Genomic DNA, 15,260 nt, shown 5'->3' on the forward strand with positions numbered 1-15,260 from the left:
TGTGTGTTGGTGTGTGGGTGCGACTGTGTGTAAATGTTGGTGTGACATTTAGGGGGTGTTAGTGGGAGACTGTGCTGTGTGTCTGTGGGCTTCTGCTGGTGACTCCACACGTATAAACGCTGGTGTGAGCTGGGGTCTGTGGGACGGGGTGGAGGTTTGAGCCTGGGAAGGGCTCTGGGTGGAGGCGGGCAGGAGCCGGCCCTCAGGTCTGGGGCCATGATGGGCCGGAACAGGGCAGGAGCAGAGGGCAAGGAGCTGGGACTGTCCCTTTGCTCCTCGCCTTGCCTCGGAGTGTGTGCCTGCCGGCTGTGCCGTGTGCCATCCCCTGGGATTCCCTCGTGCCCGCCCGTCCCGGCTCTGTGGCGGCAGGCTGTTAGTCATCACCTATTAATAATGCAGAGTGATTGAGCACCAGGCTGGGGACCCTGCAGATGGACGTGTCTGTTCCCGTGGGGCCTGCGCTGCTGGGGGCAGCTGCCTGGCCTTCCCAGCCTCCCTGATCTGCGAGGCTGCGTGGCTGGCCATGAGGAAAGCTTGCTAGCTGGGGCTCCCAGTCGTCTCCCTGACCTCCCCAGGGGCTCGAATTGTGAGGCTACGTCGGGCCTGTCCTGATGCTTACATGGGCTGTGTTTCCCTGCACCCACAGTCCCGTGCTGGCCCTGTCCTCTGCCCTGTCCCCAAGGCAGTGCCCACAGCCGCAGTCATCCCAGCCTTCCCGAGCCAGGATCTCATCTGGTCACTCCCAGGCATCCCAGTGTTGTGGCAGAACCAGGTGGTGGTCCCGGCGCCATCCCACCTACAGGCTCCGATCTCCAGCTGCTACTTCGAGAAGTTAGCCTCTGGCCAGGCCAGGACCTGGGCATTTGGAACTCTTTCTTTACGCAGCCTCACTGGACAGCCAACCTGTGACTTTGGGGACAGAAAGGAGGCAAGATAAACTCGTGTGGCGCACCCCAAACACCAGGGCAAAACCATCTGAGACTCGGGACTCCGTAGATCTTCCTTCCAGTCTCAGTTCCGTTAAAAATTGATCACATGGACTTGGGCCAAAGCTCAGTTTCCTCATCGACTGAACAGCTGATAGAATCCATTGCCTCCTTCCTGGGGTCAGCATGAAGATAAAGCAGGGTAATGGAAGCGAAAGTATCCATACTCTGTAAAGGAAATTATGGTTTTATTCATCTTTATGGCATATTAACTGATTATCTATCTCAGTGTTTCCAGGGTGAGGATGTTTTGTAAAGAAGTGATTCCCTTCCCATCGCAAACCCTGGAGAATACAGCATCTTTGGCCCTACGGGAGAGAACATTATTGTCCCTTCTTAGGAATCAGTCTCAAAATAACTTCAGGAGGCCCCAGAATGCCTCCGGAATTGGCCCCGGGCAGGAGGAGGAAAGGTGGAGGAACGTGGTTAAGTTGGTTAAGAGGCAAACGGCCTTGTCTGGGTTCAGCCTTGGCAAGGAACGTTCCTGCTAAATTCCAAGTTTTTAAAGTGCATGGTGTGAGCGCTACTGTTTGATGGTCAGGGCTGGTTGCCTCCTGGTGGCCTGAGGAGCCTCATAGACCCTTGAAAACCTGTCCCCGGGGATCAGCCTTTTCAAGGGGACTGGAGTCAGAGTATGGGGCCCCGAAAGAAATGGGGTTTACCCTGTTCTTACTCCCAGGCATCCCTCTGCCCCAGTTCTAGTTGGCTTTGAATTTATTTTTATATGGTCTCTTTTGTTGTTATCGGTGCGCTTCTCCTCGGGGCAGAGGGTGGATACAGGCCAAAGAGGCTAATCCATTGAGAGGTTTGGGTCAGGTGTGGTAAGGAGGATGGACGTTTCCTTGTAAAAATAATAATAGGTTTGTTTTTTTTTTTTTTTTTGCACACACACTGGGGTCTCTGATTCTTCTAAATAGTTCTCACATCCTGCATATCATTTAAACTTGGCAAATGCCTAGGTGGAGGCATCAGACAGAGACTGTTGTCAGTTAGCCAGTGGGGAAACTGAGGCCCAGAGACAGCGGTGGGGGCCATGTAGCAGTTCTGGAGGGCCGGGTGCCTTCCCTCCTATTATCTCATTCGATCCGTGTTGTCACCCTGAGAGAAGCACGAGTGGTGGAGGTCATTACACCCCCTTGGCAGATGAGAGGCACAGATTGTTGTGGAAAATGGGAAAGGCGGAAGAGGAGCTCGAGTTCTCTGAGCTGAAGTCTTGCCCCTCTCGTCCCAAATGTTATCAAGTCCAGATGTCAGCAGTTGCTGTAGGACTGTGACTGCTAACCGAGTCGATTTCCTGCGAGTCTTTTCAAACTGATTCTCTTTAGCTTCACCCTAACCCCAGACAATGGCTGAACTTGAGCAGGAAGCAGGCCTGCACGACCTCCCTCAGCCATCCTGTCTTTATGCCCGACTCCCACCCCACTTCGTCCTAAGGGGAGGCCTGGGCCTTCTTCCTAAACTAGTTTTTGTTTTTTTTTATTATTTATTTATTTATTTATTTATTTTTTAAAAGTAACTTTTTTTTTTTAAGGATTTTATTATTTATTTGTCAGAGAGAGAGGGAGAGAAAGCGAGCACAGGCAGACAGAAAGGCAGGCAGAGGCAGAGGGAGAAGCAGGCTCCCCGCCGAGCAAGGAGCCCGATGTGGGACTCGATCCCAGGACGCTAGGATCATGACCTGAGCCGAAGGCAGCTGCTTAACCAACTGAGCCACCCAGGCGTCCCTAGTTTTTGTTTTTTTTAAAGATCTTATTTATTTATTTGACAGACAGAGATCATAAGTAGGCAGAGAGACAGTCAGAGAGAGGGGGGAAGCAGGCTCCCCGCTGAGCAGAGATCCTGATGCGGGGCTTGATCCCAGGACCCTGAGATCATGACCTGAGCCTAAGGCAGAGGCTTAACCCACTGAGCCACCCAGGCTCCCTGCTAAACTAGTTCTTAACTATCTTTGGCTTCTAGATCCCTTTGGGAATTTGTTGACAACCATGGACAAATGAGACACTTTTGCATACAATGTCCTGGAAACCCATCTAGCCCCTCCATAAGTCAAAAACGTCTGCCCTCCATCCTATTCTCCCCTGAATAACTCCCCCTCCCAAGGAGGTTGGTGACCCTGTGATCCAAGCAGGCAGCTGGGGAAGGCTCTGGATGATGCCAGAGGGGCTATCCCTCTTCCTCAGCCTTTCTTCCCGGGTCAGGACAGGCATGGAGGGCGCCTGTGGGGACAGTTGTGGCCAGGACCTGGTTTCATATCCCACCAGCTTCCCTAAGAGCGACACACAGAGCTCAGAGCAGATGAGAGGTGGGCCCAGCAGGGAGGGTTGAGACCCCGCCTAGGTCAGTGGGTGCATAGCCACCCTCCGAGCTTCTGGAGCAAGGAGGGAGGCTGGACTCCCGGGTCTTCCATGCCTCACCCCTTCTTCCCTGGCTGCACATGGCTGTTCCAGGGCAGAGCCATGGCTGGTTCCCGCTGGCCTCCTCAGTTCTCACTTGGGGCCCTGCTGGTCCGCGTTGATGGGTTGGTGTGGGTTGGGCGGCGCGTCTGCTGTGTCTCGGGTGCTAGCCGTGGTGCTGATGACCGAAAGGAGGATGCTTGGAGATGAGCCGGTCAGGACTTCCGCCCACTGCCTTCAGCAGGATGTGGTGTGTGAGCTGGTGTGTCTGGGTCATTGATCAGTAGTGAATGGGTGGTGGCAGTGAGTGTCTGAGTCACCCCCTGGTGAGGAAGATCTGAGCCTCGTGTCCCTTCCCTTTCTTTCTCAACCCATAAATGTCTCTGTCCTAGCGGTGGCTCCTCTCTCCTCCTCCGTTGGAAGGAAGCTTCTCCTTCCTGCACCCACGGCTCCCTCGCCTCCATCTCTGCTCTTCCCCATCTCCCCTGGCCCCGCATGCCCTTTCACGTGCGGCTGCCTCTCTCTCTCCTCTCCTGCTGGGCCTGGCTCCCAACCCTGGCCCTCTAACCCGCATGTATCCCAGCTGCAGAGGCTGTTCTCTCGCACGGCCCCCCTGCCCTCCTCCCCCGCCAGCCCCACCCCTTCCAGAAGCTGCGTGGGGAGGGGGGGTTGGGGGGCAGGGGCATCGTGAACCCCTGGGGTGGAGGGGGATGGGGGAATTACTCCCCTGATTCCTGCTTTTACTAACGAACCCATCATTTTTGTGTCTGGACTTTGATTTGTCTGAGGGAACAGTTGGGTTTTACTAATCTCCGTCATCTCCCTCCTTGCCTTCCCCAGAGACTGTCCTCCATTCCCCCTACTCTTGGCTTCCTTTCCACCCAGTGCCCGTCTCCCCCTTTCTCCCTCTACTTCCTCCACCCCCAGGCTGACTCCCCTTCCTCTGTGCACCTCTGTATGTCACCCTTCTCCCACTACCCTCTCCCTCAGCCCCTGTTCTAAAAAATAGTTGTGAATTTGGGGGGACAGATAGGAAGGTGATGAAGGCATCCCTTTTCCAAAATGGTCACCAGATGGCCATGATTTGCATAAAGCCATAGAGGGCAAGGTCAGATTCATGCCCAGTGTGAAGGGGAATCCAGGAGGGTGTTCCCCACAGGTCAGGTCCTTCTAACTCTAGAATGGCAAAGGCAGGTGAGCTCTCTGCATGGACTGGGCCAAAGAGCCCACAGGATGAGGATAATGGCTGTAGCTGCTGGGGCTGGGGGGAGGGAGGACACAGCTGAGTGGCTCAGGGGAGCTGGAAGGCCGAGGAGGCCAGGAAGCCTCTTCCTGAGGACTTTGGGGGCCAGCAGGGGCCTCCCCCATACAGAATCAAGGGCACCTGGTTAGAACAGGCTCGGAGGAGGAAGGCTCTGTCCACTCAAGTCTCCTGAGGTGTTGGGCTTATAGATGGGATACAGGCAGGGAGAACCAGTGTTTCTCTGGGTCACGAGGTGACTTGACATTCACCTTTAATGATCAGGTTGTGTCTGTCCCCTGGATTGTGATGGGATTAACATGGTTATAGGGACATGTCAGGTCAGGTACCTGCCCTTCAGGAGCTGACTGTCTAGCTGAGGTGAACAGATACTACTCAGGAACTAATTAGTGGCCCATTTCCTGGTCTTGGTGTGGCATCAAGAGTGGAGGTGCAGGGTGGGACAGAGCTGAATTTGCCCTAGGGAGACCCCTTCACCAGCCACCCCTCCCTGTCCTATCCCACTCCTTCACCCCAATCCCCTTCTTCCCTTTCCGTAGCCCCCTTCTGCCTATCCTAATCTTGTCTGCATGTTTTTGTGACTAATACTTTGACCCTTCCCTCTTCTACCCCAATCCCTACTTCCCAGCCTTAGGTGGGTGGAGGGAAGAAGAAATAAACAATAATGACCAGCCCTCCCCTCAAAATAAGACTCAAAAGCTTTTGAACTGCCCCCTCCCACAAAGACCTCTGTCCTTGAACCTGGTCCCCCAGCACAAGGTTTGATGGTTCCCAGGAGGGAGCCCTTCAGCCCTCACTCTGCTTAGCTGTGCCCCCAACTCGCTGTGAATGAGGGGGACTCGAGGGCCCTGTGGGGGAAGTCCCCCTTGCCTCTTTCTACCTATGTTCTTTAGGAATCCCTAACATCCTCGTCCCACCCCCAATACAATGGAACCCTGGAGACCAGTCTTGGGAAAATGGCTGGTGGCATGCGCGTACGGGCCGATGTGGGCAGGGACACACAGAATGTGACTGGAAGACCCAAATCTCCAGACTGTGCCTAAAAAGAGGGTCCTGAAGCATGTTTGGGGACTGGGAAGCGGGGGTGAGCTGTGGTCTGTGGAAGCACAGTGTTGGCTTCACTGTGATCCAGCTTCCTGAACACTCCTGTAGGAGCCTGCCTCCTCTTCCCAGGTGACCATCCTGAGCCACAGCTCCTCTCCAGTGGGGCGCTCACGGTCCCAAAGCCCTGGATTCTTCCCCCATGTCTTGCTGGGTTTCTGGAGCCCTTGTAGGCTGCTCCTATGGCTAAACTTTTCAAGGCCAAGTGGGGATTTGTCTGGGGAGGGGTTAGACAGAGAGTTCCTTGCATCTGTCACTTCTCCCCAAGGTCACTTCTGCCTTCCCCAGGCCACTGCTGAGCCCCTGTCCTCTCCTTGGAACATTGGGTACTCCCCTCTCCTTTCCCATGTTGCTTTCTTAGCTGACTTTTCAGCCCAGGGTTAAGATATTATGAGGTTATCTCTGTTCCCCTCTTCCCTAACCTGGCCCTTAGTAATGACGGTGGTGTTAGTAGGGAAGACAAAAAGATAAGACGGCAGGCTAATGAATAGGTAAAGAGCTATACTCTCCTTGGGAGACAAGAGAGCCACCAGTATATGGAGGGACTGGGGAATAAAGAGACAGACTCAGGAAGAAGGCATGGACCAGTGGGAGCCCTTGAAGTTAGGGTGGTGGTGGTGGGAATCAGCCCTGAAGGCGTTATGCGTCCACCAGGAAGTTCCAATGCTCTCCAGTACTATCCCCGTGTTCTGGATGCCCTTGCTGTCTCCCAGTTTCCTGCTGGGCTAAGGTTTCAAGGACTCCTCGGTGTCCCAAAGTGACAGCTGCAGGTGAGGCAAAGCCACCAAGATCCAAGGAGAACTGGTGCTCTCTATGTCCTTTATGAAAAATGCTCTGAAATCACCCGAGGCTCCAGCAAGCACCTGAAGAGGCGGGAAGTGAGGATGCCATTTGCATCCCCACATAATGGGGCCTCGTCCTGCGGTCCCTACTCCTGTTTGGAGCCATTTCCAGGCCCTGCTTCTTGCTGTTCTTCATGGTGAGCTCTCCAAGTACCCTTCAGGCCTCTGCCTGCTGAGTTGGGGGCTGTGGGGCAGGCCTGAGCCCACCCTGAAACCATCAAATCTTGTGCTACCTCCTTTCCTGCCTTCCCCCTCTCCCCCCACTGTTCCTCTTCCAAGACAAGCAGACATAAAAATGGGGGTGTCCCCCTCCCCCACAGCCCCCCGGCCCCTCCCTTGCCCAGCCCGTGGCTTTTCCCAGGGAGTTGATGCCGGTTGTCTCCTTGTCTCTCTCCCTCCCTCCTTGGGCTGGGCAGGTGACCATCTCGGTGGACGGGATCCTGACCACCACAGGCTACACGCAGGAGGATTACACCATGCTGGGCTCGGATGACTTCTTCTACATTGGAGGCAGTCCCAACACGGCTGACCTGCCAGGCTCGCCCGTCAGCAACAACTTTATGGGCTGCCTCAAGGATGTGAGTAGGGCTCGGAAGGGGAAGGGTCTGGACTCAGCCAGGAAACCCTCTGGTCCCTGTCTTCAGTGTGATTTAGTCTGAGCTGGCCAGCTGCCTGCTTCCTCTGTTCTGTCCAAGGTGTGGGGAGACCTCCCCTCATCAAAACCTAAGCCTCATTGATTTTATCAAGAAGCTTCTCCTCTCTCATTTCCTTGAGCCCCCGTCCTCTCAAAGGACTCTCGAGGGCAGCAGTGGTGCAGAGGACGGAATGTTGGATGTGAAGCCTGAAGACCTGTGTTTGGTCTTGTCTCTCCCACCCGCTAGCTCTGTGACCTTGGCCGAGTCTGGCGGCCTGTGTAGTTCTTAGTTTCCTCATCTAAAAAGTGAGTAGTCAGTACCTACTTCTCAAGGTGGATGTGAGGGTGGACAAGAGTGTAAATGAAAATACTCTGTCAGTTGGGAGATGTCTGCTAGATGTGAGCCGTGATTGTCTTGTCATTACTAGGAATCCCAATTCAGCGGGTACTGAGGGCTGCCCTGCTCGGCTGGGCTGGAGGACGGAGCACAGACCATAAGTGGGGCAAGGAGGTGCTTGGTCAGAGCCTCTGTATGTGAAGTTCTAGAACAGAGGTCCAAGCCAATGATCCGGTGCAATGAGCAGCACCCCCCCCCCCCCACAATGGCAGGGTCCCATGGTGGCTGCGGCTGCTATGCCGGAGTGGCCAGCCCTGAGCGGCTTTTGCTTCCTCATCCCTGACCCTATCCCTCCCTGCAGGTGGTCTATAAGAATAATGACTTCAAGCTGGAACTGTCCCGCCTGGCGAAGGAAGGGGACCCCAAGATGAAGCTTCAGGGGGACCTGTCATTCCGCTGTGAGGATGTGGCTGCCCTCGACCCCGTGACCTTTGAGAGTCCTGAGGCTTTCGTGGCCCTGCCCCGCTGGAGTGCCAAACGCACCGGCTCCATCTCCCTCGACTTCCGCACCACTGAGCCCAATGGGCTGCTGCTTTTCAGCCAGGGCCGGAGGGCCGGGGCTGGGGCTGGCGGCCACAGCTCTGCCCAGCGGGCTGACTACTTCGCCATGGAGCTGTTGGATGGCTACCTCTACCTCCTGCTGGACATGGGCTCTGGGGGCATCAAGCTGCGGGCGTCTAGCCGCAAGGTCAACGATGGCGAGTGGTGCCACGTGGATTTCCAAAGGGATGGGCGCAAAGGTCAGATGGCCTGGGGGGTGGGGGGCCCTTTCCACCCTTCCCCTGCCTGACTTCTTTTCCAGACCCCTCCCACTCGCCTCCTGGCCTTTCCCTCACCCTTTCCAGACCCCTCCCACTCTCCCGGCCACTCCCCATCCTTTCCAAGCCCCTCCCACTGCTGTCCTTCCTCTCCTCCCATTCCGGTGGGTCTTGTCTTGGTGCATCACAGGGAAAAGGGTACTGTTTGGAGTCAGCAGAGCTGGGTTCATACCTCAGCTCTCCACTTACCGTGTGTGTGTCTTCAGGCCCTTACTCAGCCCCTTGAAGCCCCAGTTTCATTATCTGTAAAAGGAACCATTACACTGGGGTCCTTAAGAGGAGAAAATAAAAGAGTATCTATAAAAGCACAGTACCTAACACAGAGTAGAAATCCTATTCTCCTTTAAACAAACAAACAAAAATCTTCCCAACCATGCCTTCCTTCTAGCTAGGCCCATGCAACCTTCTTTTATTAACTCACTCACAAGTGCTTAGGGAGCACCTACTGTGTGCCAGGAGCTGTCCCAGGTGCTGGGATGGGAACTGTGGGGAATGAAACTGTCTTTGCTGTCATGGAGCTCAAGCTCTGGGGGCTTGGGGTACAAAGTAGCACCCAACACTCCTACCTGCTGAGGTTTCTAGCACCATAAAGCGGAGGGCAGAGTTGCTCAGGCCAGCGGGTGCTGTTTCTCGAAACTTCTGTTGCTTCCGACCACCCTTTCCTCTACTCTTCCCTTTTGGTCTTCTTTCCCACCCTCTTGCTTTCTGCCCAGTTCTCTCTTCACTCTTCTCCATCTTGTCATCCATGAGAGAAGGAGTTGATATAAAGGAGAATTGACACATTACCCAACGTAAGCACTTACCACATCAGCTAAGCTGATGTTACTGCACCAGGCCTTTGAGACTGGGTGGAGGGGCTTTTCCCCCCACACACAGGGAGGAAGGAGGCCCTATGGCTCCCGGAAACACCAGCCTCTCATGGCTGGCTGTTGCTTCCCTTCTCTTCCTCAGAGATGTCACCTTCCCCAGGCTTTACAGTATGTGGGTTCATCCCCTGGTTTTGTCTCTTTCTCTCTCTTTTTTTTTAAAGATTTTATTTATTTATTTGACACAGAGAGAGAGATCACAAGCAGGCAGGGAGGCAGGCAGAGAGAGGAGGAAGCAGTCTCTCCGCAGAGCAGAGAGCCCGATGCGGGGCTCGATCCCAGGACGCCGGGATCATGACCTGAGCCGAAGGCAGAGGCCTCAACCCACTGAGCCACCCAGGCGCCCCTGGTTTTGTCTCTTGATGGCACCCAGGCTTCTTCTCAGAGCTTGCTGCCTCTCAGGGTTTCCCCATAGTGACTTGTGACTCTCTAGGTTAGAAGTCTGCCCAGGCTTTGCGGAGAACCCCAGGGCCTTCTGCTCCTCTCTCCCTTCATGAGGTGGTCTCCTTAGCATCCCACAGAGCTCTAGAGCCCACACACCAGGACTGATGGGTCCTTGGGCCACTGTTTGACCAGCTCTGGCCATTTCTGATGTCCCATGTTCATTTGTGCACCTAAGCCCAGACTTGGGGCAGCCATCCCAACAAAACTCTCCTTGACCTTTTCCATGACTTTTTTTTTTTTTAATTGTGTTAAATTACACATAACATTACCATTTTAGCCATTTTTTAAAAGTGCACAGTTTGGTGGTATTAAGGAACTTAATGCTGTGGCACAACAATTACCACCATCCACCTCCAGAAAATTTTCATCTTCCCAAACTGAAACTCTGTCCCCACGAGACACTAACTCCCTGTTTCCCCTCCCCCGGCCCTGGCAGCCAAAATCCTTTCTCTTTCAATGAATTGACTACCCTGGGGACCTCCTGTAAATGGAATCATATAATGTCCGTTTTTGTCTGGCTCATTTCACTCAGTGTGATTTCAGCTTTATCCATGATGCAGCACATGTCTCAGCATTTCCTTCCTTTTCATGGCTGAATAGTATTCCATTGCATGTAAATACCACGACCTTTTGTTTGTCCTTTCACCTGCCGATAGACGCTTGGGTTGTTCCATTTCCGTGTTTTGGAGCAAGGATCTTGGAGCAAGGCCTGTACTCACTTTAGTTTCCTTTTGCTGACTCTCCATTATACATTCTTTTCCCAATTCTTCCTTTCCCTCCCTCTTCCTTCTCCCATTTGATTCATTTACTGAGAGTCTAGCTGGGTAGCGCCCATGGCCAGGAGGCCCAACAGCAGGTGGGTAGAGCGGGCCATCTGGGGATCTGCTATCAGCAGAGATGTGGGTGATCAGAGGGCCGTAACTAGGGACCTTCTGGGGGAGTGGGTTTTAGCAGGGAGACCCTGGAGCATCTGACACCTAGTCGGGGGAGACAAACTAGGGCCATGTTATTAAAACGGGATACAGGAGAGTGACTTCTCTGGTTCAATAAAGGTTTTGAGCAGAGGAGAACGTGCTCCAGATTAAGAATCCCAGCCATAGAGGAGGTCCTAATTCTGCTTCCTGAATTTGACACCCCGTATTCATGCTTCGATCTCCTGCTGCACCCCTCACCCTGTCCAGATCGCTGCCCGGTCGGCCTGATGTAGACCAAACCCTCCTTACCTCTCTTTAACTTCATGGACATATGCAGACTTTATTTTATTTTATTTATGAGAGAGAGAAAGTAAGCACACAAGTGGATGGGTTGGGGAGGTAGGAGGGAGGGGCAGAGGGAGAGGGAGAGGGAGAAGCAGACCCCCCGCTGAACAGAGAGCCCAGTGCACCCTCGACCCCAGGACCCTGGGATCATGACCTGAGCCGAAGGCAGACACTTAGCCAATTGAGCCCCCCAGGCACCCAAAGACTTTTTTTTTTTTTAAAGCATTCCTCTTGAGAAAAGACAGAGGAAGGAAAAAGTACAGAAAAAATATAGATAAATAGAGTAGTTTCTAATGTATAATCTTTTACTGCTTAAAGATTTCAGTGAAGGTTTTGGAGCTCCCACGTGATCCCAAATATTTTTTCTAAGATAACCAGCCTTTCCTTCCAAAGAAGCCGTACAACTCGGGAGCTCTGTGCCCAGTCACCCCTCTCCTGGCTATCATCCTGTGTCAGGCCCAGGGAGCGGGTCTGCCTGCCTCTCTCGTCCAGCCAGACAGGGGGTTGGGCCATGCAGGCTCTGGATGTCCGTCTGCCTCTGCTCCTGACCCTCCCTGGTGCTTTGGGCAGCTTCCCCAATCTCCTTAGGCCTCACATGCCGCTTTAGAACGGGATTGTAAAGGGCTCCTTTCCTTGAGACTCTGACATAAGAGAAGTGCTGAGCGTCTGACATGCGGTCATACAAGTTCAATAAGTGTTAGTAGGAAGAAAACACTTTGGAGTCAAAGCTTCCAGCCTCCATAGGTCTCTCTGCCTCTGGTTTCTGGTCTAAGGCACTGGCCAGGGCGATGGTCCAGGCCTTCGGGGGCATGTCCACCTCCTGTGCAGACCCCGAGGACTCACTCGGGTGCAGAGGGAGGTGTGTGGACAGAGGCTCCTCACACCGCAGCTTGGCTGGGGCTGGTTCACCTGAGTTCTTGAACTTGACATCTTTGTCTAGTGGTATCCACAGTAGCAAATAAGGCCAAGCTTCTGGCCCAGGGCTGCTGTAGAGCGTGGAGTGGAAGATCAGGGCTCCCTTTCTGGCCCGTGTTGACTCTCGATCCTGCCTTCGTCACTGAAGCCTGCTCTCCCTTGATCCCTAGGCTCCATCTCTGTGAACAGCCGCAGCACACCGTTCTTGGCTACCGGGGAGAGTGAGATTCTGGACCTGGAGAGCGAGCTGTACCTAGGCGGTCTCCCTGAGGGGGGGCGGGTAGACCTCCCTCTGCCCCCAGAGGTGTGGACAGCGGCGCTCCGGGCTGGCTACGTGGGCTGCGTGCGGGACCTCTTCATAGATGGGCGCAGCCGAGACCTCCGGGGCCTGGCCGAGGCTCAGGGGGCTGTGGGCATCGCCCCCTTCTGTTCCCGGGAGACGCTGAAGCAGTGCGCATCTGCCCCCTGTCGCAATGGGGGCACCTGTCGAGAGGGCTGGAACCGCTTCGTCTGTGACTGCATTGGGACCGGCTTTCTGGGGCGGGTCTGTGAGAGAGGTGAGGCCGGTTTCCATTCCGGGCGTCCCCCTGCCCATCCTTGGGCCCCTTCCTCCGCAGGGTGCCCCTCAGAGACCAGGCCCGGGTTTGTCATCCTTGTAACGATCCTCTCGGTCTTCTTTCTCCCTCCACTGGCTTTCCCCTGTCCCCCGATTCCCTCTTCTCCCACTTCCGGGGCAGAGGCCACGGTCCTGAGCTACGACGGCTCCATGTACATGAAGATCATGCTGCCCAACGCCATGCACACGGAGGCGGAGGACGTGTCCCTGCGCTTCATGTCCCAGCGGGCCTATGGGCTCATGATGGCCACCACCTCCAGGGAGTCCGCCGACACCCTGCGCCTTGAGCTGGATGGGGGCCAGATGAAGCTCACGGTCAACCTCGGTAACCACCCCGCCCTGTGCTCTGGTCTCTTCCCTGTCCCTGCCTCTGACCACACCCCCCTCTGTCTGGAGAAGCTGGTGGTGGCGCCACCAAGGGTGGGGAGTGGGGAGGGGCCAACCCTGGGTCAGTGCCCCCGAGAGCTTCATCCCCAGTGAGGATGCTCAGAGTAGGGGGTGCTGGTGTTTGGCAGCCCTGGGTATGGGGTACCCCCACTATGGCTGTGTCACCCACCCAAGTGTGTCTCGGTGTGACAGCCGTGCTCCAGGAATGCTCCTTTGGGTTTGACGGTGTCTGTCCTGTATCCATATGTGATGACGTAGCTCATTCTTGGTTTAGTCTTTCACTGGCTCATTCATTTGGGAAGGACTTGCAGATGCCTCTTGGGGCTAAGCCTGAGCTGAGCGCAGCTCACCTGGAGATGAGGAGGACCGGGCCCTGTACACAGCTACTCTCACCTGCTCTGCATTTAAAGAGCTGTGCCTGTCTGTGTGCACAGGTGCCCACGTGATGCGGGACGCCTCAGGACATATCTTCCCTTGTCTGCTTTCACGTTTGAGTTCCATAGCTGCCCTGTGAAGCCACAGGGTCACCTGCTGGGCTGTGCTTTGCCTGTTTTATAGATTGTAAAATTCACATGGCGACTCATCCAACATGGCAAAACCAGCATTTGTTGGGGAAGGAGCCCAGATTCAAACCCAGGCCATTTGCCCTAATGTACAGTGTTTTCCCATTGCCTCTAACAGACTGGGAGGTGGAGGGCAACGGGGACCCTTGCCATCTCTGCTCCTGCCCAGAGCAGGCTGAGGCCCCACATCACCGGGCCGTCCCCAAGTCGTCTGTGCAGGTGGGACTGTCAGGTCTGTTGGTACAGAAAGAAGACGGCAGGTGTACTCAGTCAGCTCGTATTTACGGGACACGTCGTAAGCACCAGTGTCTTCTGCCCTGGACTCCAACAGTAGCGAAGACGAGGATCTCACCTCGGTGGGGCTGTCCGTCAGGGGAACACTGGAAGGTGGAGGTCCTGAGCCATCCAGGCTGGGCTCGCTAAGCACATGCAAGTATAGGACCCAAGAGCCTGCCACAAAGGAAGATTCAGGCCACGAGGGTCACTCGTTGCATCCTGGGCAGGAAGAGAAGCAGGATTCTTCTGAGCAAATTAGGGTCCTCAACCGGAGAGAACACAGAGCTTTGAGCTTTTAAATCTCGATCTGGAGTTTCACCCTAACTTTGGTTGCCAGATCATTTGTGGGACAGGCTGTGGCCTTTTGGGGACCTGTTGCCTCATTAATAAATTTATACTATGTCTTTCCCATTCCCCTTTGGCCACTTGATCTTTGCCCTCCCAGGACGAAGATTTGCCAAGCAGGGTGGGGGCTGGAGGCAGGGAGGTGTGTAGGGCCAGGGCCAGAGCCACAGAGTTGGGGGGCCATAAGGGCTCCATGAAGCTCTGCTTTGGGCCATCATCATAGCCCACAAAGTGGGTGCTGGGTGTCAGGGCTGCAGGGCGAAAGTAGGAAGGGAGACACCCTTTGGCCAATGTCCCACAGTCTGTACGACATCCCTGGGCCATCTGAAATGGTCATAGGAGGGAGGCACCAGCCCAGGACCCCATGAGTGGCCCCGTGCTTCCTGGTCTGGGTATCCAGACCTGGTGTGACACACTCCATCATCCTGGCGGAGGGCGGGGGGTGTGTTCTCCGCACAGTAGCACATGGCTCTGTGAGCTGGGTAGTGATGCGGTAGGGAACATCTCTAGCCTCTAGCAGGGAAGGCAGATGCTTCTTCCTGACCTGGGCTATCTTAGGTGCTTGGGGAGGAAGCTTGGGTTCCTTTAGATTAGACAGAAGATGGTATCCTCAGCCAGGAAAATACTCTCTGGGGGTCCTTGGGACAGTTCTTTCTTAGGATCTCCCTTCTCCTTCCCATCAGCATGCTTTTCTGTCTGTGCCTCATAAGTACTAGAAGGCAGAGAACAAGGTGGCCGTCAGGATGCCAGCCAGCAAGACAGGCCTTCCACCTCTCGCCTGTCCCTTCCTCCCACCCCTGGCTGCCCCGAGCCCCATGCGGAGATGCCGTCTCTAATATGGCTCATGATAAGCCATGGCCAAATGCTTGGTGCAGACACATCTGTCCCCAATACCAAGGGACACATGTGCAGGGAGGCGGGTGGCTGCTCCATGGTCCTCCCCCAACTATCAGCCTCAGGCTCTGATGGGACGAACCCTGGTCCTGGGGCTGGGAGATCTGGGTTTCACACCTGGTCACTTTGCTGACCAAGTCATTCCCCTCTGCTGGCCTCTGGGTCATCTGTAAAATGAAGTTAAGGGTCCTCACTCTGTTAACCTGTGGCAGTTTTGAGACTCTGGTGGAAAACGGGAGTGAAGGCATTATACAGAGGCAGGA

General features: G+C 54.8%; 1 protein-coding gene across 1 annotated transcript in view; it reads left to right on the forward strand.

Moving 5' to 3' along the window:
- Nucleotides 1-15,260, forward strand: part of LOC111149787 (neurexin 2) — a 96,328-nt gene that overhangs the window by 31,268 nt on the left and 49,800 nt on the right. The window contains 4 exon segments of the mRNA XM_022507049.1: nt 7,000-7,161; nt 7,916-8,354; nt 12,087-12,473; nt 12,654-12,857. Coding sequence (XP_022362757.1) covers nt 7,000-7,161; nt 7,916-8,354; nt 12,087-12,473; nt 12,654-12,857 — 1,192 coding nt within the window.

Source organism: Enhydra lutris, unplaced genomic scaffold, assembly GCF_002288905.1.
Source record: "Enhydra lutris kenyoni isolate GAN:26980312 unplaced genomic scaffold, ASM228890v2 scaffoldscaffold22, whole genome shotgun sequence".
In the NCBI taxonomy this organism is placed as follows: Eukaryota; Metazoa; Chordata; class Mammalia; order Carnivora; family Mustelidae; genus Enhydra; species Enhydra lutris.